At 40.4% G+C, this 27,908-nt stretch overlaps 1 protein-coding gene across 2 annotated transcripts in view; it reads right to left on the bottom strand.

Annotated features, from left to right (window-relative positions):
* Nucleotides 1–27,908, bottom strand: part of LOC126095095 (uncharacterized) — a 124,831-nt gene that overhangs the window by 32,830 nt on the left and 64,093 nt on the right. For both annotated transcript variants that reach the window (XM_049909789.1, XM_049909790.1), the window contains exons 4-5: nucleotides 20,588–20,715; nucleotides 11,684–11,909 (exon numbers count right to left, since the gene is read on the bottom strand). In XM_049909789.1, the coding sequence (XP_049765746.1) occupies nucleotides 11,684–11,909; nucleotides 20,588–20,715 (354 nt within the window). The remainder of the gene's footprint in view (nucleotides 1–11,683; nucleotides 11,910–20,587; nucleotides 20,716–27,908) is intronic.

Raw genomic sequence — 27,908 nt, 5'->3', positions numbered from 1 at the left:
GCTTGATGGGTGAGGACAGTGACTAACGAAGGTTGAGGCCAGGAGGGTTACAGGAACATAGTATGTATTGCAGGGAAAGTTCCCACCTGTGCAATTCAGAAAAGCTGATGTTGGTGGGAAGGGTACATATGGCACAGGCTGTGAAGCAGTCACTGAAATGAAGGATAACATGTTTGGCAGTGTGTTCAGCAACAGTGTGCTCCACTTATTTCTTAGACACTGTTTGTCGGAGGCCATTCATGGTGACAGGTAGCTTGTTGATTGTCATGCCTACATAGAATGCAGCACAGTGGTTGCAACTCAGCTTGTAGATCACATGACTGGTTTCACAGATAGCCCTGCCTCTGATGGGATAGGTGATGTTAGTGACAGGACTGGAGTAGCTGGTGGTGGGAGGATGTATGGGACAGGTCTTGCATCTGGATCTATTACAGAGGTATGAGCCATGAAGTATGGGACTGGGAGCAGGGGTTGTGTTAAGTATGGACAAGTATATTATGCAGGTTCGATGGATGGCAGAACACCACTGTGGGAGGGGTGGGAAAGATAGTGGGCAGGATATTTCTCATTTCAGGGCATGGCGAGAGGTAAATGAAACCCTGGCACAGAATGTAATTCAGATGCTCCATTCCTGGGTGGTACTGAGTTACAAGGGGAATGCCCCTCTGTGGCTGGATGGTGGGACTTTGAGAGGTGGTGGGAGACCGGGAAGATAAGGCACAGGAGATTTGTTTTTGTACAAGGTTGGGAGGATAATTACGGGAATGAAGGGTTCCGTGAGACCCTCGGTATATTTTGAGAGGGACTGCTCATCACTGCAGATACGATGAGCATGGGTGGCTAGACTGTATGGAAGGGACTTCTTGGTATGGAATGGGTGGCAGCTGTCGAAGTGGAGGTAGGTTTGATATGGGCGGAGGTACTGATGTAGCCATTTTTGAGAAGGAGGTCAACATCTAGGAAGGTGGCTTGTTGGGTTGAGTAGGGCCAGGTGAAGCAAATGGGGAAGAAGTTGTTGAGGTTCTGGAGGAATGTGGTTAGGATGTCCTCACCTTTCGATCCAGTTAGCAAAGATGTCATCAATGAATCTGAACCAGGTAAGGGGTTTAGGATTCTGGGTTTTTAGGAAGGATTCCTCTAGATGGCCCATGAATAGGTTGGCATAGGACGCTGCCATGCAGGTGCCATACCCCGGATTTGATCACAGGTAATGCCTTCAAAGGAGAAGTAATTGTGGGTGAGGATATACTTGGTCATGGCAACTAGAAAGGAGGTTGTTGGTTTGGAATCTGTTGGGTGTTGGGAAAGATAGTGTTCAATTGTGGTAAGGCCATGGGCATTAGCAAAGTTACTGTAAAGGGGGAGGAATCAATAGTGACGAGCAGGGCGCTGTGTGGTAAAAGGACAGGAACTGTGGAGAGTCGGTGGATGAAATGGTTGGTATCTTTCATATAGGAGGATCAGTTCTGGGTAATAGGTTGAAGGTGTTGATCTGTGAGAGCAGAGATACTCTCAGTGGGGACACAGCAGCTGGCCACAATGGAGCATCCTGGGTGCTTAGGTTTATGGACTTTAGGGAGCACGTAGAGGCTAGGAGTGCAGGGAGTGGTGGGGGTGAGTAGAGAGATGGACTCTGGGCAGAGGTTCTGGGATGGGCCAAAGGATTTGAGTAGTGACTGGAGACTATGCTGGACTTCTGGAATGGGGTCACTATGGCAAAGTTTGTAGGTGGAAGTATCTGACAGGTGGCAGAATCCATCTGCCAGGTAATCCTTGTGGTTTAAAACAACAGTGGTGGAGCCCTAATCCACAGGTAGGATTGTAAGGTCAGGATCAGTTTTAAGATGGTGGACTGCGGTTCTTTCTGCAGATGTAAGGTATGAGGTTAAATAATTCTGGAAAGTTAGCAGGGGGTGATTTGGGGGCAGTGGGGGTGGATCACAGTTGGATGGAGGAGTGAACTGAGTTAGGCAAGGTTCAATATTGCTCTTTTGTTGAGTCTGATTGGTAGGGTTGGTGGCAAAAAAGTGTTTCCACTGTAGGGACCGAGAGAAGGAAAGAAGGTCCTAAACAAGTCCTGCATGATTGAATTTGGGAATGGGGCAAAAGTTGAGGCCTTTGGTAAAGGCTGATATTTCTGTGGCGCTAAGGCTTCTGGATGAAAGGTTCATGACCGTGTTGTGGGTCTGTTTAGGTTCTGGATCCTGTGTGGTGGAAGGAAGGATTTTTTAAGGGTGGGGTAAGAGTTGTATCTGTGAGACAGTGTTTGTCAGCTATGAGGGAACAGTGTCACTCCAAGGCGGGAATAGGAAGTGAGCGGTATGGAGAGCTTTTTGAGGTGGTGTTGTGCATGTTGCTGAAGTTCCTGCCGGGCAAGAGTTTCAATGTGTGGTGTTCTACGAACTTGGGATTGCATAGCGGGGAGAATTTTGCAGATGGAGAGAAGGTACTAGAAGGAATTTTGGGCTTGTTTGATACGGTTTTGCAGGACTATATTGGTGAGGGCTCAGGATTGGCAGAATATGAACAGGTGGAGGTCATTGCGGAAGGCGGTGTGGCATTCGGAGATGGGTAATTTGATGGTAAGCCCATTAGGGGGGATTCCATGAGCCAAGCAACAACGCAGGAACAGTATGTGGGACTGGGATCTGGCTAGGGATAAGGAAACTTTTCACAGCCTTTGCCATATGGATCCTTCCCACCAACACTTTTCTGAACTACGCTGGTGGGAACTTTACCTGCTATATATCCTATGCTCACGTAACCCTCTGTCCTCACCCATCCAACCCCTTCTATGTTCCCAGTCCAGCATTACACAACCACCATCACACCCAGTCTTTTTATTTCTCTCCTTTCTGCTCCCCCCCCCCCCCCCCCCCCAAACCTCTCTCCTGCCCGCCGTCTAACCTGCAGCACTTTACTGTCTGCCACCCCCACCATACTTTCTCTCCCCCCCCCCCCTGCCCCAGCGTACTCCTTACCTGAACCAATTGCCACTCCCATCGTGCAATGGCACTACTGCGCTACTGCTCGCAGTGTGGTTTCAGTTGCCTGAGACTGCAGTCATGTTTGTGAGTTGTGTTTGCATATGTGTGTGTGTGTGTGTGTGTGTGTGTGTGTGTGTGTGTCATCTATTGTTGACAAAGGCCTTAATGGCCAAAAGCTTTAATTGTGAGAGTCTTTTTGTTGTGTCTACCTGTGACTGAGCTTCTCTGCTATATGGTGAATGGTAACTTTGCTTTCCATGATACTGTTACATTCCATACTAGATTTTCCATCTTTTGATTTGTGCCTGATGGCTTTTCTTCGATCCTAACCCAGTGCTTTCTTCCTTTGTTATATTTTCTTTTGCCTTACTACACTCAAAGTCCGTCCTTCTTTCTCTTCTTTCCTGTGTTTCTCTTGTTGCCTTAAAACCATACTTTTCACTCTACTTATGAGCCACACTGTGTAAACCATCTCAGCCGTGCGCAACAGATGGCTACAAGACCACACTGATTGTTGTGAGCATCTTATGTCCCATATTACTCCTGCTGATATTATTAATCCTATACTTTCAAGTTGAACACTCTCCCTGTGTCATTTCCCATATTTTTGTGTGTTAACTCCTGCACCTTTTCAGCGTCACATGATCCTGTATCTCATTCTACGAACCCCACCCCATCCCCCACTCTTTCTCCGTTCTATCCCAGTTCTCACCCACTAATTCTGTCTCATCCTGTCACATCTGCCATCCCCCTTCTTCACACTTATCCATCCTCAGGCCTGCTACTCACAGTAACATATATTTTTTTTAATATTTATTTTTTACTTTGATCCTTGTGACTTTTTGGCAATTTTAGTTAATTCTCACCTTTTATGACCGACTTCCTCAGATTTCATCTTGTTTCCCACTTTTGTATCCATTTCATAATTTTCGTGAATTTTCACACATATTTGGGTGTATTTTTGCGAAATTTTTTGGACATAATTGTACATTATTCACGTAATTTTCACTTTTTTTCCACCACCACAGATCCTTCCTTATCCTTAGCCAGATCTTAACCCCACATACTGTTCCTGTGTTGTTGTTTAGCTCATGCAATCCCCCTTAATGGCCTTATAATCAAATTACCCATCTCTGGCTGTTACCCCACCTTCCATATTGACATCCACCTGTTCAAAGTCTGCCAATCCTTAGCCCTCACCAACATAGTCCTGCAAAACCATATCAACCAAGCCCAAACCTCCTTACAACACCTTCTTTCCATCCACAAAATTCTCCTGCAATGCAATCCCAAATTCCTGGAACCGATAACATACATTGAAACTCTTGCACTGCAGGAACTTGAGCAACATGCGCAACGCCACCTCAAAAAGTTCTCCATCCTGCTCACTTCCTAATCCTGCCTTGGAGTACCACTGTCTAACACCTCTACAACAATCTTCAAACCTCCCCCCATCCCCTCATAGCTGACAAACCCTGTACCACAGACTTACCACACTTACCCCACCCTCCAAAACTCCCTCACACCACCACAACACAAACATGACCCTTCCTCCAGAAGCCTTAGCACCACAGAAATATCAGTCTTTTCCAAAGGCCTCAACTTTTGCCCCATTACCAAATTAAATCATGCAGGACTTGTTAAAGACCTTCTCTCAGTCCCTACAGTGGAAAAACTTTTTTGCCACCTACCCTACCAATCAGACTCAACCAAAGACCAGTATTGAACCTTGCCTAACTCAGTTCACTCCTCCATCCAACTGTGATCCACTCCCACTACCCCCAAATCACTCCCTGTCAACTTTCTAGAATTTCTTAACCTCGAGCCTTGCCTAACCATCATTCCCCAAATCTCTCAACATGGAAACTAGCCTTACATCCACAGAAAGAACCTCAGTCCACTATCTAAAAGCTAATCCTGACCTTACAGTCCTACCTGTGGACGAAGGATCCACCACTGTTGAGGCTCCACCAATGTTGTTTGGAACCACAAGGATTACCTGACAGACGGACTCCACCACCTATCAGATACTTCCACCTACAAACCTTACCACAGTGACCCCATTCCAGAAATCCAGCATGACCTCCAGTCACTACTCAAATCCTTAGGCCCATCCCAGAACCTCTCCCTGGAGTCCATCTCTCTACTCACCCCTACCACTCCCACACTCCTAGCTTCTACATGCTTCCTAAAGTCCACAAACATAACCATCAAGGACGTCCCATTGTGGCCAGTTACTGTGCCCCCACTGCGAGAATCTCTGCTCTTGTACACGAAAACCTACAACCTGTTACCCAGAGTGGACCCTCCTATAAAAAAAGATACCAACCATTTCCTCCACCACTCTCCATAGTTCCTGTCCGTTTATCACACGGTGCCCTGCTCGTCACTATTGATTCCTCTCCCTGTACACTAACTTTGCTAATGCCCATGGCCTTACTGCAATTGAACACTACCTTTCCCAACGCCCAACGGATTCCAAACCAACAACCTCCTTCCTAGTTGCCATGACCAAGTATATCCTCACCCACAACTACTTCTCCTTCGAAGGCATTACTTACAAACAAATCCTGGGTACAGGTAAGGGCACCTGCATGGCACCATCCTATGCCATCCTATTCATGGGTCATCTAGAGGAATCCTTCCACAAAACCCAGAATCCTAAACTCCTCACCTGGTTCAGATTCATTAATGATATCTTTGCTATCTGGATCAAAGGTGAGGACACCCTATCCACATTCCTCCAGAACCTCAACAACTTCTTCCCCATTTGCTTCACCTGGCCCTACTCAACCCAACAAGCCACCTTCCTAGATGTTGACCTCCTTTTCAAAAATGGCTACATCAGTACCTCCGTCCATATCAAACCTACTAACCACCAGCAATACCTCCACTTCGACAGCTGCCACCCATTCCATACCAAGAAGTCCTTTCCATACAGTCTAGCCACCATGCTCATCACATCTGCAGTGACGAGCAGTCCCTCTCGAAATATACCGAGGGTCTCACTGAACCCTTCACTCCCTTAATTATCCTCCCAGTCTTGTAGAAAAACAAATCTCCTGTGCCTTATCTTCCCAGTATCCCACCATCTCCCAAAGTTCCACTGTCTGGCCACAGAGGAGCATTCCCCTCGTAACTCAGTACCACCCAGGACTGGAGCATCTGAATTACATTCTCCGCCAGGGTTTCAGTTACCTCTCAGTGTGGCCTGAAATGAGAAATGTCCTGCCCACTATCTTTCCCACTCCTCCCACAGTAGTATTCCGCCGTCCATCGAACCTACACAATATACTCGTCCATCCTTACACAACCCCTGCTCCCAGTCCCATACTTCATGGCTCATACCTCTGTAATAGACCCAGATGCAAGACCTGTCCCATACATCCTCCCACCACCAGCTACTCCAGTCCTGTCTCCAGTCCTGTCACTAACATCACCTATCCCATCAGAGGCAGGGCTACCTGTGAAACCAGTCATGTGATATACAAGCTGAGTTGCAACCACTGTGCTGCATTCTATGTAGGTATGACAACCAACAAGCTACTTGTCACCATAAATGGCCACCGACAAACAGTGGCCAAGAAATAAGTGGAACACACTGTTGCTGAACACGCTGCCAAACATGATATCCTTCATTTCAGTGACAGCTTCACAGCCTGTGCCATATGGATCCTTCCCACCAACACCAGCTTTTCTGAACTGCACAGGTGGGAAATTTCCCTGCAATACATCCTATGTACCTGTAACCCTCCTGGCCTCAACCTCTGTTAGTCACTGTCCTCACCCATCCAGTCCCTTCCCTGTTCCCTTTCCAGCACTACACAGCTGTCATTCCACCATCACACCCAGTCTTTTTATATTCCTTTTCGTCAGGTACTCCCCCCACCCTCCCACCTCTCACCTGCCCTCCGTGCTGCTCTTCAATGTACCCTTCCTGCCCCAGCCTCTTCCTTAGCCCCACTCAGTTGCTACTCCTATCATGCACTGGTGCTGCTGCTCGCAGTGTGACTTCAGTTGCCTGAGACTGCAGTCTTGTGTGTGAGTTGCATTTGGGTGTGTTTGTGAGCGTGTGTGTGTGTGTGTGTGTGTGTGTGTGTGTGTCATGGATGAAGGCCTTAATGGCCAAAAGCTGCTGCTCGCAGTGTGACTTCAGTTGCCTGAGACTGCAGTCTTGTGTGTGAGTTGCATTTGGGTGTGTTTGTGAGCGTGTGTGTGTGTGTGTGTGTGTGTGTGTGTGTGTGTGTGTGTGTGTGTGTGTGTGTGTCATGGATGAAGGCCTTAATGGCCAAAAGCTTTAATTGTGAGAGTCTTTTTGTTGTGCCTATCTGCGACTCAGCATCTCCGCTATATGGTAAGTGGCAACTTTTCATTCTTTGACCTTCTCACAGTACCGTATCCAAATCTCATCTCCATCGACATCCTCTTGCGCCTCTGTAATATTGCCTTAAAGTTCATTCCCCTTGTATAGGCCCTCTATATACTCCATCTACCTTTCAGTTTTCCCTTTTTTGCTTGGAACTGGTTATTCATCTGTACTAAGGAATGAAATGATACACTGAAGTTCTGTGAGGCTATAGATACTGTGATAAGTAAGTGCTCAGTAGGCAGTTTGGTTGAAGAGGAATGGGTATCTCTAAAAAGCACAGAAGTTGGAAAGAAAAACATATGTACAAAATCACCATAAAGTTTTGTCCTATTATAGTCATCAGCTAGCAGATGTTCCAATTCATTAAGCACTCGGCTCAGTTTCTGTTCAGTTTCAATTACCACTGCAATGTTATCAGCGAACCACGTTGTACTAGTTTTCTGCCCAAGACAAAAACTCCCACATCAAAATAGTCCTTTAGTTCCTCTTTGTGTCTTCATTATACAAAATAATTATTAGTAGTGACAATGAGCAAACTTTCCTGATTTTGGTCCAAAGTACTCCTGACAGTATTTTTGACACATTACATTACACCAATTGTGTGGTAACTTAGACATCCATCCACTCATGTTTCCTCGGGAAGTGTAATAATTACATTATTTTCAAATGTTGGTGAAACTTCTCCAGGTTCATAAATTTCATTCACTGGACTTGCTCCAACATTTGGCTTAATGCCTGTAAGAGGTCAATTCATACTTCATAAATACCTTGGTATTTGTTCCTTCTGAGGACTAGATTGGCCTGCTCAAAACCCTGACATGAACCATGTTGACCATCTTTAAGATGGTTGTTTGGTGTATCAATTTACCCAGGAACTTAGCAGTCAGCTATTTGTCACACTTCAAGCATTTCAGGTAGTTGTATTGTTTTTCTTTCCAAATTAAACAGCAACTAGGATGACATGTCAGGTCTCAGAAGTGAAAAAAATATCAGAGAGCTTTAACAATGAAATTCTTCTTTTAGAACAATTAGAGCAGTACCGTACTTTACTGACTATAATATGCAGATTTTTCCTCAAAAAATTGCTTTCAAAATTCATGTGCATCTTACACTCGAAATTAATATAAAAATGTCCATTGTTTGATTTAAAATTCCTGCCAGTCTTAAAAAAAAATGGCCATATATTTGATGTCACAAGAAACTCAACTCTATCTGGCAACATTGAATTCAACTGACAGCAGCAATGCACCAATGTGACGAACATGAGTTGTGGGGCTTCACAGGCTTGCTAACACTCTCTCTTCTGCCCCACCATCACAAACCTAGAATATTGTCTAGCCTATGACGCATCATTGCTGTCTACGGTGACAGTGAACTTTAAATGAAAGGGATTTGTGGCACTGGTGACAGTACAATATTTTTGCTTGTAGCTAGTTTTGTAATGGAAAAAAATAACAATAGCATATGCAGAAGAACATGGATGCAAAGCAGCTGAGCGGCATTTCGGCCCTCCACAAACAGAAAAAATGATTCACGATTGGCAGGCTTGTAAAGAATAACTGAAAAAAATGAGGAAGACTACATATACAAATAGAGGATTGAATGCAAAATGGGCCAAACTAGAATATGATGATTAAAATGAATTCAAGGATACCATCAAAATGGAACTGGAATTGATACAAAAATGATTCAAATATATGCTCATAAGCTAGCGCTGTGGAATTTGACAGACTTGGAGTTGGTTGGTATTACAGATTTACAAAGTGTCATGCGCTTAGCAAGGGAACCAAAACCAAAATATTTCAGAAAATGCCACAAGAGTATGAAAAGAAAATATTATTTTTCCATTGCTTAATTATTCAACATCAAAAGAAAACTAGTGTGGAACTGAGTTGTGCTGATGGTTCTAAACTTAATTCAATAATCATTTTCAAGAGGAAAAATGCCAAAACTTCCTGAAATATAGCTAGGTGGTGTTGTTCATGTACATGACAAGGGCTGCATGGACGAGGCTAATATGAAATGGTAGATGAACAGAGTGTGGGAGAGAAGGAAAGATGCTTTCGTGAAGGAGAGTTCTTTCCTTGTGCTACAGCAGTTTAGTAGTCATTTGAAAAATTCCGTGAAAGAGAAACTGAGACAGGGACATACAGAGCTTGCTCCTATTCCGGGAGGACTTACTTCACAATTGCAACCTCTTGATGTGTTGTTAAATATACCATTTAAAGTACATATGAGAAAGGAATGGAACAAATTTATGATGGATGAAACCCATCATGATTTCATGCCAAAGGGAGCCTTGAAACAACCTAAAATAAAACAAGTGTGTCTCAGTGGTTAAAAGAGTCATGGTCTGGAGTGAGAGATTACATTATTCTTAAATCTTTCAAAAAGTGCAGCATAAGTATTGTTGTCGATGGCAATGAAGACCATCTTATACATGAATGATGACATAAAAGAGGAAGAAGAAGAAGAAGAAGAAGAAGAAGAAAGTTGAGATGATGATTTTCAGGGATTTTAAAGGTCAGACTGGTTTTATAAACTAAGATTTTTTTTATGTCTGGCTTTGCAATCCAATAATAAAATTGGTAAAAATGTTATTTTTTCTAAAAAAAACTGCTTAAAAATTAAAGTATGTCTTACAGTTTGTAGTGTCTTATAGTCTGTGCTTACAAAGAGGAGGGCTCCAATGGACAGCACAGTCGATGCTGTGGCATGTGCATAAGTTGTGTGGCCCAGTGCAGGCGGCCTCTGGTGGCTGGTGGTCTACATAGACGGCAATGGCGGAGTATTTGAAGTGTAGCATGCCAGTGGCCTGGTGCCATGGTGCATAACCAAGTACTACATACAGCTGGTGGTGGAGTCATTGTGGCACACCACAGGAAAGCCCAGCAGCAGGTGCTGGGATTCTGGAGAAGAGGCAGGAGGTGGCAATATTCACAAGGTGGGTGGGTCCACCCCACAGCAGGGACACCCCACAAGGCTTAGACAGGATGAGGAACATGCAGAGTGTAGCACACTGGCTGGGTGTCATGGCATGTATCCAAGTATTAGATACAGGGTTTTAGCACCAAGGGACTATCTTGTTAGTGGGGATATGTAGGAAGACCTGACTACTCTTACTCTTGTGCGCAAATAGCTGGGACGCAGCTGTCTGGTTATGGGCAACAGACTTCAGCCCTGAGCTACAGAATGAACAGCTGGATGACTGGTGAAGGATGAGAAACAGGTGGATGGAGAGGACACTTTGCTTTTCACTGCATTATGGCACCTCTGTTGCCACAAAAGATCACAGGTACATCTCATTAATGTTACATTGTGTTTTCTGTCATGGTGAGAACACTAGAGCAATGCATGCAATGTACAACTCCTTTATTCTTCCTGCACTGATAAGAACAATTCACTGAATTTGGTGTGCAAAGATTGCATTCCATTTTCAGATGAGCCACAGAGTAAATAAGGATGATTTGTGTAAGTGTTTTTATTCATTTTCTGTAACATAATGTTAAATATTGATTTTCCTTTATTGAGTTTTTATTTTCTGTGGACAGTGCTTGTTTTTTGCCCTTTCGATGACATAATGAAATACTTTACAGTACTTTCTATGCAACTTCAGTCTCTCATTACAACTAGTTCCTTAATTAAATAAAGTTCTTCTGTGCTGGCTGCTCTGATTCCATAAGTTAAATACCTTTTCTCTTGCTTTTATTGTACCTGTATTAATCAAAGCTCATATTCAGAGTGCAATTTTTAAAATAATTCAATTTACAGTGTACAACACCTGCTTGTCAGAACCTCATACCAAGATTATGATAGTGTGCGGTTTGACATTTAAATGTGTTTGTAAATTAAATCTCACTCATTGCTCCTCATTACCTAGGTGTTCTATGTTCTGTCTTTTGTCCCTTCATATCAAAATCTTCTCCTCTACTACTCTTGTCTCCCTCCCTACCCCCCTACACCACATCTACCTTTCATCCCTCAAGTATCTGCTTCTCTGATAGTTATTAAACGAAGTGAAACTTAATACAAAACAACCAGGATTAATTATCCCATCTCTTCTGTCAATTTTTGATTCTTCACTGAAGTACAAGGTGTACTGTACACCAAATGATAAAGTGAAAAAAAATTAAAAAGAAATACTGAAGTGAAACTTGACTACATAATTATGCTGGGACAGGAATCAGAGAAATATTTCTGGTTAGACTTCTTGGATAAACTTGTAACAATCATTATAATCATTTAAAGTCCCCCCCTCAAACCATTGTCCCTCTTCCTCCACCTCCACCTCCTTCTTCTGAAACAGCAAATATAAAATATTACTCACACTGATGACCTTCCAGCCTGGTTTTCCAACTTGCACACTTTGGTCCTTGCTGCTGACAGAGCTCTCTTGTGATTTGCTTGAAGTCACAGTCACCTGTCCTTGCTCTTCATTTGTGTCCCCTTCTGTGACACAAGAACTTTTGTTATCAAGTATTTGCCCTGTGTCACGATGGCTCTCCACCTGCTGCATGCTTGGAACTGTTGCCAGTTTCTCTGCTGATTTTTTACTGCAAGGATACCATATCATAATAACAGCACTCACTGAATGGAACACAATTACGAAAAGAACACTAACAAAGTATAAACTTTTATTAGTTCGTAATTTTGCTTTATGCATATTACAGTTCATACCCAAAGTTACTACCATGGAAAATAACAAGAACTATCCACAGATAGGGATGGTAACAGTGGCTGACTGCACATCAAGTTATTATCTTATGTATGACATTCAATTAAACTACATTTGAAAGAAAGCTACAAAATGCATGAATCCATAAGGTCTTCTTTCTTATGAAATATACTGTTACCATATTGATACATAACATATTACATTTTGCTATAATATTCAGAACAATTTTTAAAACATCTATGAATAAATACAGTGCATTTGAATTACTGGTTCACACATTAGCATACAAACAGCATGGGGTATTATTAACACAATAAGTGGGAAAATTGCCAAGAAGGATGACTATATTGTCATTAAGAAAACTTAGATGACAGATCATTGCTCCACTGAAAAACCCTGGATGAAATACAAACAGTGTGACAAAAAAAGACAACTACTCATGGTATCAGTGAACCGACAGCACTGAAACAATGTAGCTGTAATTTTTTTGTGCTCTGAAAAAGAATTGAAGTTTGTAAATTTTGTCACTATTTTCAAGTTTTTGTCGGTGCATCTACCCATCACTCTACAACTCCATGAAATGACGAGCCACAGTATTTACACATTCCAGTGTTTTCAGGTAATTATGAAAGATGGTTTACACATTTGCTATTTTTGACTATTTTTTTAATATCATGGAAAAATTCTGCTGTATTTTCAGTATATAGTGCACAACACTATGGTCAATAAGAAACACGTGGGAAATTCAACGCTATTCAATGTTCTCCCACACTCTTTCCAGAATTAAGAAAAAGCATTAAATACCTTAATTATGAAAGATACAAAGGTGGCAATACTTCCAATATATGTAGTAAATATTGATCTATGTTAAGGCAAGAGGTAACACTGCTGGGCCTGTCTATAATAGGAGAGATTTCATAGGTTAATTACTGTTGATCTCATTATTCATGTGCCACACTCAACTTCATCTCTCCCATAACAAAGATAACAACTCCCATCATTTTCATTGCAGCAGGTAAGGGGTTTACTGTCTTGATGCTTGACGCATGGGAATATGTGGAGGACTATCTCCTTGATACTCTCACTTGCAGCATGTGCCATCTTGATCTCATCTTCATCTTTGAATTCATACAGCTCCTGAAAAATCTCAGGAGTCTTCCAAGTTATCACAACTGGTTTTTAAAAAGTGTGTAATTCATCTATGTTTTATGTTCTTTCAGAGATAATGCCAAACTTATCCTAACACCTTCCAGCTTTTGATTTCAGAGCACCCACTGAATTTATATCTGCTTTGACTGCCTAACAGTTGTGGCCTGCTGATAATTTCTTGCTGACATTACATTATATCCATCCAGCATCCACCCTCACAACTTAAAAGCAACACAACCAACTAAAAGGCCTGCCCCTACACTTATACCCCTGATGAACACATTTTCTCTACATCTGAAGAATTTGTCACTACCAAAAACACTTGTGATCGCACCGGGGAAAAAAATGATTTTTTCAGTTTTAGAGTCATATAGTCAGTATTTCCAGAGTGATTTGTTAGGTTTTTTTCTCCATTTATTATGACTTAATTACCTGAATGCACCACTAAAGGCTGTGACTGCAGCCAGTTCCACCTACTTCACTTTGTATTGTGTGTTAGGAACCCACCTGGCCTCAAGCTTCATTGACCCCTTTGCAAACCCACCCTCTCCCCAACAGTCTCTGTTATATCACTCCCTCCTAATCCACTCCCTCCTAATCCACTCCCTCACATCATTGTTATTGTGCATTGCACAAACTCATAGGCTCTAGCGCTCACGTGTTACATTCCTATCCTCTGCAGCTGCTGCCTCTCCCTCCCGCATTCCTATCTCGTGTAATCTGCCTCCCTCTGAGTCATCAGCCACGGGTCCCAAACCCTCCCTCAAACCCCCACCTCTTTCTTCATTTGAATAAATAAAATTGTCAAATCAATAGCATTTATGAAAACTGATGTACCGCTGTATACCTACATCTATACACTGCAAGCCACTGAGAAGTACCTGGCAGACGGTACTTCCCACTGCATGGCTTGTAGGATCTTCTTCTTGTTCCATTTACGTATGGAGTATGGGTGGAATGACTGCTAAAACACTTCTGCGGGAGCTATAATTTGTCTGATCTTGTCTTCATGATGCCTATGGGAGCAATACATAGGGGGGTTGTAGTACATTCCTATATTCCTCACTTAGTACTGGTTCTGGAGACTTTGTAAGTAGGCTTTCACAGGAGAGTTTGTATCTATCTTCAAGTGTCTGCCAGTTCAGGTTTTCTAGCATCTCTGTGACTCTCTTCCAAGGGTCAAACAAACCTATGATCATCTGTTCTGCCTTTTTTTGTACATGTTCAATATCCACTTTTAGTAATGTGGTCCCACATATCTCAACAGTATCTAGAATTTGTCACACAAGTATTTTGCATGCAATCTCCTTTGTAGACTGATTGTATTTTCCTAGTATCCCTCCAATAAACCTAAGCTGCACTTGCTTTATATATGACTGAACCTATGTGAGTGTTGCTTTTCATATCTATACAAATTGTTATGCCCACAAATTTGTATGAGTTAACTTACTGTCACTTACTGATACTGTAGTCATATGATACAAAGTTTTTTGTTTTGCAGTGTGCTGTCAACTGGTAACTGAATCATAATACATTGTTTAATACAGTTATCGTTGGACTTATTTTTGTACTGGTCCTGGTTTTGTTCTTAACTGATCATCTTAAGATCTATTGTTTTCGCCAGTTTCATACGCTGTGCACAGCATCCACAAATGCCAGAATAAGTCTACACAAAAATGTCTTATGGGGACCCTGTATCAAGATATACGTTACTTTCAGAAATATGAAAAGCACAAATCAATAATTCCATTTATTGCAAATCATATCGAAAGCAGGTCAAAAGGGCAAACAACAAAGAATTCACTAAATACCAATTCCTTCAAAAAGTTGTGAAAATGTTATTGAGAAAGCCTCCCCATGCAATGCAATGGACATGTGTACAATACTGTAGTATTGTTCTGAATATTATAGCAAAATGTAATACGTTACGTATCAATATGGTAACAGTATATTTCATAATACTGTGGTATTAGAACAGCACATGTTGAATACATTGTCACCACTTGTCATATGATGACTGGTACACAGTGTGATTTTAAAGATTTTGCATCGCGAACAACCAGGCATCTTATTTAACATACTGGAAGAAATTAAAATATATGCTACCCTGAAACATAATCACAAGAACTTCGTTAATAGAAAAATGTGAATTCTGTCACAATGCTTAATTCAACATTTCTAAACATTAGCTGCAAACAGAGTGCAATGTTGTGGTGCCCAGTCACAGTTTGGTTCCAATCATAAGCCAGCACTTTCTATGGCTACTGCGTGCTGATGAATTGCCTGCAAAGTGAGACAACTGCTAACATCGCCTCAGGCAGCCAACTCCTCATCATCACACCTATGTTTCTTTTGCATATCAACAGTGGAAAGTGCTGGATGGAATAATACGTAAAATAAGGGAAAATCAGCCATTCACCTATAATGGACTGATGTGTGGCACATATAAACGACGCACAACAGAACACACAGTATTCGTGCAAGCTTTTGAGTTATTGCCCTTTCTGTAGTAAAACTACACACATTCACTCACACAGCCACAGAGACACTCAAACAATACCCCAGTGCCTGTGGTGAGTTTCTATGTGCCACACATCCATCTGCTATTATAACACACTCTCACTTCCTAAAGTTAACCGTCACACTACATTTCTCATATGTTTCTACAAAGCTGATTATTATATGTAACTGGCAAATTTAAGAATCTCACTTTCAATTGCGCTTAGTGATATTTAATTAACTTTAGTCCATAGTTGCTTATTAAAGGACTGTCACCAGTCTTTCCACCAGTATCACTGGTGCCAGGACTGACAACTTCCAATTATTTAAGTATCACATATACTACTTGAAAGTTTCTTGGGTGTTTCTGATAATGGTGTGGAAACTGTACAGTGTTTCAACAAGGTCTGTCACCTTCAGGTACAAGTGTGGAGAGCTGTGGAGATTGGCCAATTTATACATTGGTTCACTAGAAAACCACATGTGCCACTGCAGAAGATGCCAACAACCAGAACCTCCCACCAGAGGAATGAGCCAGAGACACATGTGTTGTGCAAGAAAGCCTGCCATAAGCCACAGACACCAGCATATGCTTGTGGGCAAGGGTTGTTCGTACCCAGCTTGTCTGTGTCTGTGTTAGGATAAAAATTCTTAGTAAAATGTTTGCTGATACTTGTAAAATTCTGGATAATGGGGGAAACATCAGGAATGATGGGGATGAAAAACAGTGTTTGTTAACAAAAACAGCTAAACCGGAATGGTACCCAAGAAAGAAAATACTGCTTGAAATCATAAATAAGAAAGAATGTTCGCACATAATACAGTGGAATATAAACGGTCTATGTGCTGACTTTCAAAAGTCATAAAATGGATGAATTACAAATTATTCTTTCAGAGTGTAAAAATATCAAAGTTATTTGCCTCAATGAACATTGGCTTACATGTAGTAGTATTAAAATTCTTAAAAAAATCGAAAATTTTGAAGTAGCAAACAGCTTTTATACACATGAGAAATCACATGGAGGCCCTTACATACTTACTCATTCTGATGTAAAATATGTAATAAGAATGAAGATAGCGTATTCGTGAGCTGCTGTATCGAGTTAAGGGACATAATACATCATAGTAGTTTCTATTTACAGAGTACCAGAAAAAGCTGCAATTGAAGCTTTTCTGGCCAAATTCCAGTGCTTCCTTGTAAATCTAAACAAAGAAAAAGGCAACTTAAACATTAATATCCTAGGTGAAAGCAATGATGTGTTCAAATTCACTGACACAAAAATGGTTCAAATGGCTCTGAGCACTATGGGACTTAACTGCTGCAGTCATCAGTCCCCTAGAACTTAGAACTACTTAAACCTAACTAACCTAAGTACATCACACACATCCATGCCCGAGGCAGGATTCGAAACTGCGACTGTAGCGGTCACGCGGTTCCAGACTGTAACGCCTAGAACTGCTCGGCCACTCCAACCGCCATCACCAAAGTAAACTTTAAGTAAGCCACTAGGGTAAATGCACAGTCAGCTAACTGTATTGATACTATCATAACCAACTATGTATTTGAAGATGTCCATAAATTTTGCTTAGATCTAGGAATCTCTGACCACTGTGCATTATTCATTGAACTAACAAACATTGACACGGAAATTCCACGTAACAGAAGCTCTATGAAAAGGAACTTCAATGAAAAAAATTTAACTGTATTTAGAAATAAGTTAAAAGAGGTTGAATGACTTTATGACAGCTGTATTTCAAGTAGTAGTGACTCTGGGGTGTTTAATGAAACATTTCCACTTAGAACCACGTGTAACAAAATCACTGGTAAAGTTAAATGGATAACTCTGGGTATAAAAATTTCTGGTGCTAGGAAGAGGCAACTACATAATGAACTGAAATATAATAAAAACAGCTATTTTACTGAATATGTTAGACGTTTTAAAGCTACCTTACAAAAGTTGTGAAAGCAGCCAAACAAATGGCAAACAATAAGTTCATTTCACAACATAAAAGTAAAACAAAGGCAGTGTGGTCTGTTGTCTAATCAGAGTTAGGTGTTAGAATTAATAGAAATGAACTACCTAGGCAAAGTCAAATGTTGATATAGTAGAGTGTCAGAGTAAAGCAAACCCCTTTGGACTGCAGCAAGGAGTTGAGTATCTCACAGACTTTAAAAAAAGTCTCAATAAAGCATGTGGAAAATATTATATTATCATTATAAAATAAAAACACAGCTGTGTGGGATGGGATACCGACTAAAGTGATTAAAGCAGTGTATCACATAATAGCACCTCCACTAACTAAAATAATTAATCAATTTTTTGAACAGGGATGCTTTCCTGATGTGTTGAAGTATGCCAAAGGCAGACCTCTGTTCAAGAACGGGGTCAAGGGAAGACATGGGAAACTATCATCTTACTTTTATTCTTCCAAACTTGTCAAAAGTGTTTGAGAAAGTAGCTGCAAACCAGATACAAAATTTTATTGTAAAAAATGATATTATTGTAAACAATCAATTTGGATTCCAACCAGGATAAAACACCCTGGATGCAGTAAATAACTTTAGTGAAAAGATATGCAAAGCACTGGACCAGAGGAGTAAAGTTGCTGATATTTTCTGTGATCTTACTAAAGCTTTCAACTCTATAAACCATGCCCTGCTTGTATACAAATTAGATAAATATGGGATTAAGGGCAATAGCTCTCAAATGGCTTACACTGAATCACAGAACAGAAAACAAAGGGTAGCTACACTTCAAATGTGGTGAATTATTTTTCAAAGTGGAGTACTGTATCACAAGGTGTGCCTCAAGGCTCCATTTTGGGGCAAATCTTGTTCCTATTCTATGTAAATGATTTATCCACAAATATCAATTACCCATCAGTTCTGTTTGCAAGTGATACTTTTGTTTTAATTGAAAATGGTGATGCAGAACACATTCCAAGCTTCATTGTGAGCACACTGGATACCCTAGAAAACTGGCTCTAGTTAAATGGCTTGAAACTGAACATTTCAAAAACCCATATGGTACATTTCCAAACCAAACACTCAAAATGTGCAGAGCTTAAAATACAACACAATAATCAACTTATGGAAGAAGTTGACACTGTCAAATTCCTAGGACTAAATGTGGACAAGAACTTGAACTGGAACACACATATTGACTCCTTATCAAATAAACTAAGCAGTTTTGCATTTGCAATGCAGATACTTGCAAAACTCTACCGACATGAGTACATGAAAAATAGCACACCATAGTTATTTTGAATCTGCAATTAGGTATGGAAAAAAATTATCAGATACATGTGTACCACACAGAAAACAGAATCTTTCGCCCTTTGTTTCAACAACTGCAAATCCTAACTGTAGCCCTCATATCCATTTATGAAATTATCATCTTCCTACATGGCAGACAAAAATTATTTGAGGAAAATCATTTTAACCACACATACAACACAAGAAATAAAAATAATTTTATGCTTCCCACACACAAATTGAAATTATATGAACGGGCTCCACAGTATGTGGGGATGACAATATATGGGCAAAAATATATTTAATGTTACGCCAGTGAGCCTAAAAATAAGGCTACATCAGATTCTGGGGGAAAAAATGCTACTACTTGATAGAAGAATTTTTAGAGGATGACTTGATAATTTGAGCTAGGGTAATTTAGTGTTAGATTTTTAGATACTATTTTTATTATTGTTATTATTATTATTATTATTATCATCTCTGCCTTTTGTGTACATAAAACAAAATTGTATAATTATTATGATGCTGTATGTAAACATCAGCTTTTTATGTTTTCGGCAAATTTACTTTTGACATTTCTCCTGTACCTAAATCAAATGATTTTGATTATGTTATAATGAGACTAATAAACCACAATTCACAATCACCCATCAGTGTGATCTTGTTGAATTTGTTTCTCTGTGACCAACAATGTTTTAGTGGTGCCAGTGCTAATTCCCACACTTTGCTGAGCTAAAATTGTGTGTAACTGTTGAGTAGGTAATTTGTTACGCATATTTTGACCACTCCTGCTGCTGACCACTGTCTTAATATGAAACTTGGTATGAACTAGGGACAAGCCTTCTGGGATTCTATCTTTAAATAATTGGTCAAATTACATATGACAACTGCCATAATTAGCAGAGACACCAGATTTCATCTCAGCAAAATGTGGAAACAGCATTTGCGGCACTAGGCAGCATTGGCTCAAGAGAAAAGAACTCAATGAGATCACACCAATGGAGGCTCGGAGTCAGGACAGCTAGGCTGTGCAGAGTCTGCGGCTTGTTTCTGTTGGAGGAGGCTCTGAATGTCTACGTCCTCTGCAAATACGTCACAATCCCACCTCCTGGCTTGCACTTTTATGGAAAAACCCATGCATAAATTGGTTAGCTACTACAACTTCCCAAAGTCATAACTGAAGATGAGAAGCAGATGTCTCACTTAAATACTGTACACTTTACACAACACCACCTGATGCAAAGCTTGAGAACCTTCTCAAGGAGTTATTACACAATGAAAGGCTCAAAAAGCACATATTTAAATTTAAAGTCCAAAATTGGTCAACATCATAGCATTTGATGATCTGTATATCAAAATTCAGTAACTCTTCTTAATTCCAGAACAACTTATGTGGAATATTCCCCCCCCCCCCCCCCCCCCTCAAGAGAGGGGGAGGGTGACAAAAAGTCAGATGCAGAATTATTGCTTTAATTTTCGCTGTTGATTTTTAGTCTTTGTAAAATGTTAAATAACCTGTATCTCTATACTAGTTAAACACACATTTTGGTATAAATAGGGGGAAAATGTGCTGAAGCATAATGACAAACAGTGCTTGTAAGTTGTCCACAGAAATTATGTATAATGGTCTACTATATTCATATAAACTTCACCTTTTTGCTCTATGCCTGATTTCCTGCTGCCTGTTATCCAAAACATGCTTTCTTTCTTCCAGTAATTTCAATTCTTTCTTATTCATTTTCTTTTTTAGATGTTCCTGTTCTTCCCTCTTGTCTCTCTCCTATTCATTGAAGAACAAGATGATGAGTATGATTGTAACATTAAGATATTCTTTTAGTTTTTACAATAAAAATTTGAAAACACACACACACACCAAAACATTGGTGAATAAATAATAATATGATATCACTGAGAGCACGCATTGTGATTTAGCTAGTACCCCTAAATGATATCTATGTATCTTAGGGATCAAATTTTAATAATTTTTTTGTTTATTTATTCACAACATGGTAAATTACAATATTTTAACACTACATATATGCACTGTGTGTACGAGTGCATGAGTGTAGTGTAACGTTTATCGTCATTTTTATCTGTTTTCCATCTTTGTTTGTGCTGATAATGCTGGTGATGGTGATGAAGATGAAGATGATAATGATGATCAGAGAAAGGAGAGGGTGAAACCTGGTGCTTGCACATAGCCTGCTCCTTCTGAATAGCACCAAAGGGGCTGCCAAGCTTAATGCCATTTGATGGACGGATCACCATTAATAGTGTCACATGCCCTCACTTCATGACACACTGTGGAGAGGTTTCACATTTAAACCAGGACATTGGCGCAAAGTGCGATGATCAGGAACTTTACGCCAGTCAGGAACTTTACGCCAGCATTTCTTGGGTACTACTAATTATGAAACAAAGTAAGTAAACAGAGAAAGCTAAGAAAAAAATGTTTATAAATAAGGAGGAGGATATTAGTGTTTAATGTCCTGTTGACAACGAGGTCATTAGAGACGGAGCACAAGCTCGGGTGAGGGAAGGATGGGGAAGGAAATTGGCCGTGCCCTTTCAAGGGAACCATCCCGGCATTTGCCTGAAGCGATTTAGGGAAAATCACGGGAAACCTAAATCAGGATGGCTAGAGACGGGATTGAACCATCGTCCTCCCGAATGCGAGTCCAGTGTGCTAACCACTGCGCCACCTTGCTCGGTTTATAAATAAGGGTTTCTCTCCTATTGTACATGGTTAAACTTTACCGATAAACCATGGACACAAAATCTCGGCAAACAGTGCTACTGAAAGTTAAAAGAGAAATGTTGGTGAGCATAAAAACCAAAATTATCCAAATAATGTTATGAAAGTCCTCAAAAATGAAAACGTCATGTCTCTGTATCCCAAGACTACAAAGAAAGTGAGAAACACAATCAGTTAACTATAAAATAAAATGTACCATGTCCTGATGATATCCCAGACATGGTCTTTAAGAAAAGTTCAAATGATATAATCAATGTGTCATTTAGTACAAGGATATTCCCAACAAATGTAAAACCATCAATAGTAAAGCCATTTCACATTGAGTGTGACACAAAAGACATACAACCATAAAGACAGATTAGATTAGATTTACTTTCATTCCAATTGATCCATAGTGAGGAGGTCCTCCAGGATGCAGAACATGTCAGAAAAACAACAATACACAACAAATATTTACAACTCAAACAAATAAGCTAATGTGCCATGCCACAGGTCCCAAGTGGCGTGGTCGTCATTTTTTAATGAACGCTATATGAAAGAATCATTTTACAAATACTAATGCACTGAATTTAAAATAAAAAAGTTTTTTTATTTATTTATAAGGTAATAAACGTGTAATACAACTACTAAATACTTATTTACAATGAACACATTACTGCACTGAAATTGTGCAGAAGTTATACAAATCAGTTGGTTCTACTGAGAAATTCATCAATGGAGTAGAAGGAGTTGGCCACCAATAAATCCTTTAGGCATCTCTTAAACTGAATTTCACTGGTTGTTAAGCTTTTTATGGCTGCTGACAAGTTATTAAATATGTGTGTTCCTGAATAATGCACACCTTTTTGTACAAGACTAAGTGACTTTAAATCCTTGTGAAGATTATTCATATTTCTAGTATTGATTCCATGAATTGAGCTGTTGGTTTGAAAAAGTGATATATTTTTAATGACAAATTTCATTAAGGAATAAATATATTGGGAAGCAGTAGTTAGTATCCCTAGTTCCCTAAACAGGCTTCTGCAGGATGTTCTTGAGTTCATACCACATATAACTCTTACTGCACATTTTTGTGCCCGGAAAACTTTAGCTTGGCTTGATGAATTGCCCCAAAAAATAATCCCATATGACATTATGGAATGAAAGTAAGCATAGTATGCCAGCTTTTTCATTTTTATATCCCCTATGTCTGACACAATTCGCATTGCAAATAGAAATTTGTTAAGACGCTCCAGCAGTTCTGTGGTGTGCTCCTCCCAGTTGAATTTATTATCAAGCTGTAATCCCAAGAATTTAACACTGTCCACTTGTTCTATCTACTTGTCATCGTATGTTAGGCATATACTCGCGGGAAACCCCAGTACCTCGTCTCCTACCTTCCAAACTTTACAGAAGCTCTCCTGCAAACCTTGCAGAACTAGCACTCCAGAAAGAAAGGATATTGCGGAGACATGGCTTAGACACAGCCTGGGGGATGTTTCCAGAATGAGATTTTCACTCTGTAGCAGAGTATGCGCTGACTGGCGGAAGTAAAGCTGTGAGGACAGGGCGTGAGTAGTGCTTGGGTAGCTCAGTTGGTAGAGCACTTGTCCGTGAAAGGCAAAGGTCCCGAGTTCGAGTCTCGGTCCGGCACACAGTTTTAACCTTCCAGGAAGTTTCATATCAGTGCACACTCCACTGCAGAGTGAAAATCTCATTCTGGAAACATCCCCTAGGCTGTGGCTAAGCCATGTCTCCGCAATATCCTTTCTTTCAGGAGTGCTAGTTCTGCAAGGTTCACAGGAGAGCTTCTGTAAAGTTTGGAAGGTAGGAGACGAGGTACTGGCGGAAGTAAAGCTATGAAGACGGGGCGTGAGTCATGCTTGGGTAGCTCAGTTGGTAGAGCACTTGCCCGCGGTCGGCAAAGGTCCCGAGTTCGAGTCTCGGTCTGGCACACAGTTTTAATCTGCCAGGAAGTTTTATAATATTCTAATTTACTTTCACTATTAGCTACCTTTTTTATAAAATAAATGAAATAGTAATGTATGAAAGGTTAAGTAACTTTTTCAATAAAAAACAATATTAATTAACCCAGAAAATAGTTAAAAAATCTACTGATATAGCTGCCTCTGACTTCTCAAAAAATGTTCTAAATGCTGTAGATCAAGACGAATTAATCTGTGGACTTGAAGTTAGTGGGGAGAGGGCATGGTAATTATGATGACAAATAATCGGTCACACTCCCGTCACATATTATGAATACTTTTATTCTCGCAGCCTATAAACAATGCGTGGAACGTGTACTACAGAGAACTGATCTGGCAAAGATAAAGTTGTTCTTGATGCAGTAGGGCAACAATATTATTGGGGGGTAGAGCCAGTAGTTCTGTGTCCCCACTGACTGTTTCTACACCTATTTAAAGCCTTTGATCTGATCAATGACGATCCACTGCTTAGAAAATTATAAAAATATGGTACTTACGGAGTTGCTTACAACTGGTTTAAGTAATATGTTTCTAGCAGGCAACAGATGATAGAAATATAGCACTAGATAAAAGTTACTTTTCAGGATACAGGAAACTTAACTAGGGAGTACCTCAACAATCTCTGTAAGGTTCTCTTTTATTTGTTTAATAAATGATTTATCCCTCACGGGCCAACAATAGAGCCAGTGTTGTTTGCAAATCAAACTAGTCTTTTCATCAAAAGACACAATGCAGCAGATGTACAGGAGGTCTGTTTGATGACAGAAATAGCAGAAACATGTTTTAGACAATGGCAGTGAGATATACGAGAACAGTATGGGTGAGCTTTAGAGATGAAAGAGCAAAATTTGGAAACAATATAATCCTAGAATTATGGGACTGTACCAGTGAAGAAACATCTTGTATGAAGTTTCTGGCATACTAGTTAGATGGGCATTTTAGATGTGAAAAATACATTGAAGTAGTGAACAAAAGGTTGAGTGAGCATGGCAGTGAGTAATACTAATCACGTGAGTGAAATGACGTGTGAAGTGGAATGGGGTGCGGATATTGGTGTTTGTGTTCATGTATGTGGTGTGTGTGTTAGAAAGAGAGAGAGAGAGACCATAGAAGTGATGAAACACGCATTAAAATATAAAATTTTCAAACTATAATGGGCAGTGAAATGAAAAAGAGACAGGTAGGAAAAAAAGTGAGTAAGCTGTTTATTATTTTAAAAGTAATTGCCATAACTGTTAATACACTTTTTCCACTATGAGAGAAGACAGTCAGCGCCTCATGGAAAAATGTTTGCGGTTGCCTAAGGAACCATAATTGTACCCAGACATGCACATCTTTGTCTGAAGCAAATCGATGGCCATGAATGTCTTTCTTCAAGACTCCAAAAATAAGGAAATCTCACGGAGAGAGATTGTGGCTTGTAGTGAAACTGCTTGCTTATGGAATATTGTCTCAGTTATGTGACTGGATTTGTGATTTCCTGTCAGAAAGGTCACAGTTCGTAGTAATTGACAGAAAGACATCGAGTAAAACAGAAGTGATTTCTGGCGTCCCGCAAGGTAGTGTTACAGTCCCTTTGCTGTTCCCTATCTATATAAATGATTTGGGAGACAATCTGAGCAGCCGTCTTAGGTTGTTTGCAGATGACACTGTCATTTATCGACTAATAAAGTCATCAGAAGAGCAAAACAATTTGGAAATGACATCTGAGTGGTGCGAAAATTGGCAGTTGATCCTAAATAACGAAAAGTGTGAGGTCATCCACACGAGTGCTAAAAGGAATTCATTAAACTTCAGTTACACGATAAATCAGTCTAATCTAAAAGCCATAAATTCAACTAAATACTAGGTATTACAAATACAAACAACTTAAATTGGAAGGAACACATAGAAAATGTTGTGGGGAAGGCTAACTAAAGACACTTAGAAAATATAACAGTTCTACTAAGGAAACTGCCTACACTACGCTTGTCCATCCTCTTTTAGAATACTACTGTGCGGTGTGGGATCCTTGCCAGATAGGACTGACGGAGTACATCGAAAAAGTTCAAAGAAGGGCAGCACGTTTTGCATTATCACAAAATATGGGAGAGAGTGTCGCAGAAATGATATGGATTTGGGCTGGACGTCATGAAAGGAAAGGCGTTTTTCATTTCGATGGAATCTTCTCATGAAATTCCTATCACCAACTTTCTCCTCCGAATGTGAAAATATTGTGTTGACACCGACCTACATAGGGAGAAATGATCAACATGGTAAAATAAGGGAAATCAGAGCTCGTACGGAAAGATATAGGTGTTTTTTCTTTCTGCGCGCTATACGAGATTGGAATAATAGAGAAATATGTTGAGGGAATAAGATTAGGAAATGAGACACTTAAAGTAGTAAAGAAGTTTTGCTATTTGGGGAGCAAAATAACTAATGATGGTCGAAGTAGAGAGGATATAAAATGTAGACTGGCAATGGCAAGGAAAGCGTTTCTGAAGAAGAAAAATTTGTTAACATCGAGTATAGATTTAAGTGCCAGGAAGTCATTTCTGAATGTATTTGTATGGAGTGTAGCCATGTATGGAAGTGAAACGTGGACGATAAATAGTTTAGACAAGAAGAGAATAGAAGCTTTCGAAATGTGGTGCTACAGAAGAATGATGAAGATTAGATGGGTAGATCACATAACTAATGAGGAGGTATTGAATAGAATTGGGGAGAAGAGGAGCTTGTGGCACAGCTTGACTAGAAGAAGGGATCGGTTGGTAGGACATGTTCTGAGGCATCAAGGGATCACCAATTTAGTATTGGAGGGCAGCGTGGAGGGTAAAAATCGAAGAGGGAGGCCAAGAGATGAATACATTAAGCAGATTCAGAAGGATGTAGGCTGCAGTAGGTACTGGGAGATGAAGAAGCTTGCACAGGATAGAGTAGCGTGGAGAGCTGCATCAAACCAGTCTCAGGACTGAAGACCACAACAACAACAACATGAAGGTGGTTTGATGAACCCTCTGCCAGGCACTTAGATGTGAGTTGCAGAGTATCCAAGTAGATGTAGCGACTGTATGGAGGATGTGTAAGGGTTTCTCAGTGAAATTTCTGCAGTGTAGTTGGAAGAACCTTGGCAACATGAGGGCAGGCCTTATCCTGCAACAGAATGACCAATCCATCAACATTCCTGGGTATTTGGCCTTGCTGGAGCAATTCAGTTTTTTGCAAAGTGTCTACATACTGCTGTTGTTAATTGTGGCACTGTGTTCTAGACAATCAGTGAGCAGTAGGACCACACAGTCAAAGAAAAAGGTCATCATGACTTTCCCGGAGCTGGTGTGCACGGCTTTGGATTTTTTTCAGTAGGGGCGAGTCAACGTGCTTCCATTGTTGGCTCTGATGCTTGTTCACCAGCTCATAATGATGACACTGTACCTTACCTCTCATGACAATATGGGACAGGGAACGATATTCTTCATTGTGATTCCGTTCCAGGTGCTGCGGTGATGTCGACATTCTGTCCAACTTGTGCTCCTCTGTAAGGCTATGGGGAACCCACTGTGCATAGATTTTCCAGAATTTCAGATGCTCTGTCATCACTGATACCCTGTGTGAACTGAATGGCTTCCATCGTCTGTCATTTCTGATGGCAGCATCCACCACATCAATGACAGAAGGGGTAATCACGATGAACCTGCCCTGGCTGATGGCTGGCTTTCAATTACTTGTGTTACCCATACACAGCAGACATTCGGGCATGAATTACACTTTCTGACACTATTTCTGCAGTCAAAAACTGCACTATACCTCACTGTTCCTCCTGCCTGGACTCTGTACCAAAGTCGGATGCACTCACTGACTTTACAGCGAACACATCTAACAGGCAAACAGCACTGTGGTGAACGTTCATAATGTTCCTTCCTGATTCTCAATAGAGGGCACTTCTATACATACATACCTATCTGCATTATCAGCATATGCATTGTGCTTGTTATTATAGTCTGTCTCATTTTCATTTGACTGCACCTTTTATCTGTACATAATTAAGACCAAAATTTGTTTCCATGTTACATTATCTACATTCTGTACACCTCTTTCTAAGTGATTTGCGTGTATTGTTATACAAAATGACAATTTTTTTAGACAAATCAGATTGTAAATGGGCAAAAAATATAGTGTGGAACTGAATGGTAATCAGAAATAACAATCATCAAATTATAGTGCACACCTGGGTAGCAAAATTACTATTTCTTTTCATTGTTTACACAGGTAACT

The sequence above is a fragment of the Schistocerca cancellata genome, chromosome 8, assembly GCF_023864275.1.
Source record: "Schistocerca cancellata isolate TAMUIC-IGC-003103 chromosome 8, iqSchCanc2.1, whole genome shotgun sequence".
Taxonomy (NCBI): domain Eukaryota; kingdom Metazoa; phylum Arthropoda; class Insecta; order Orthoptera; family Acrididae; genus Schistocerca; species Schistocerca cancellata.
This window is presented reverse-complemented; position numbering and strand designations above follow the sequence as displayed.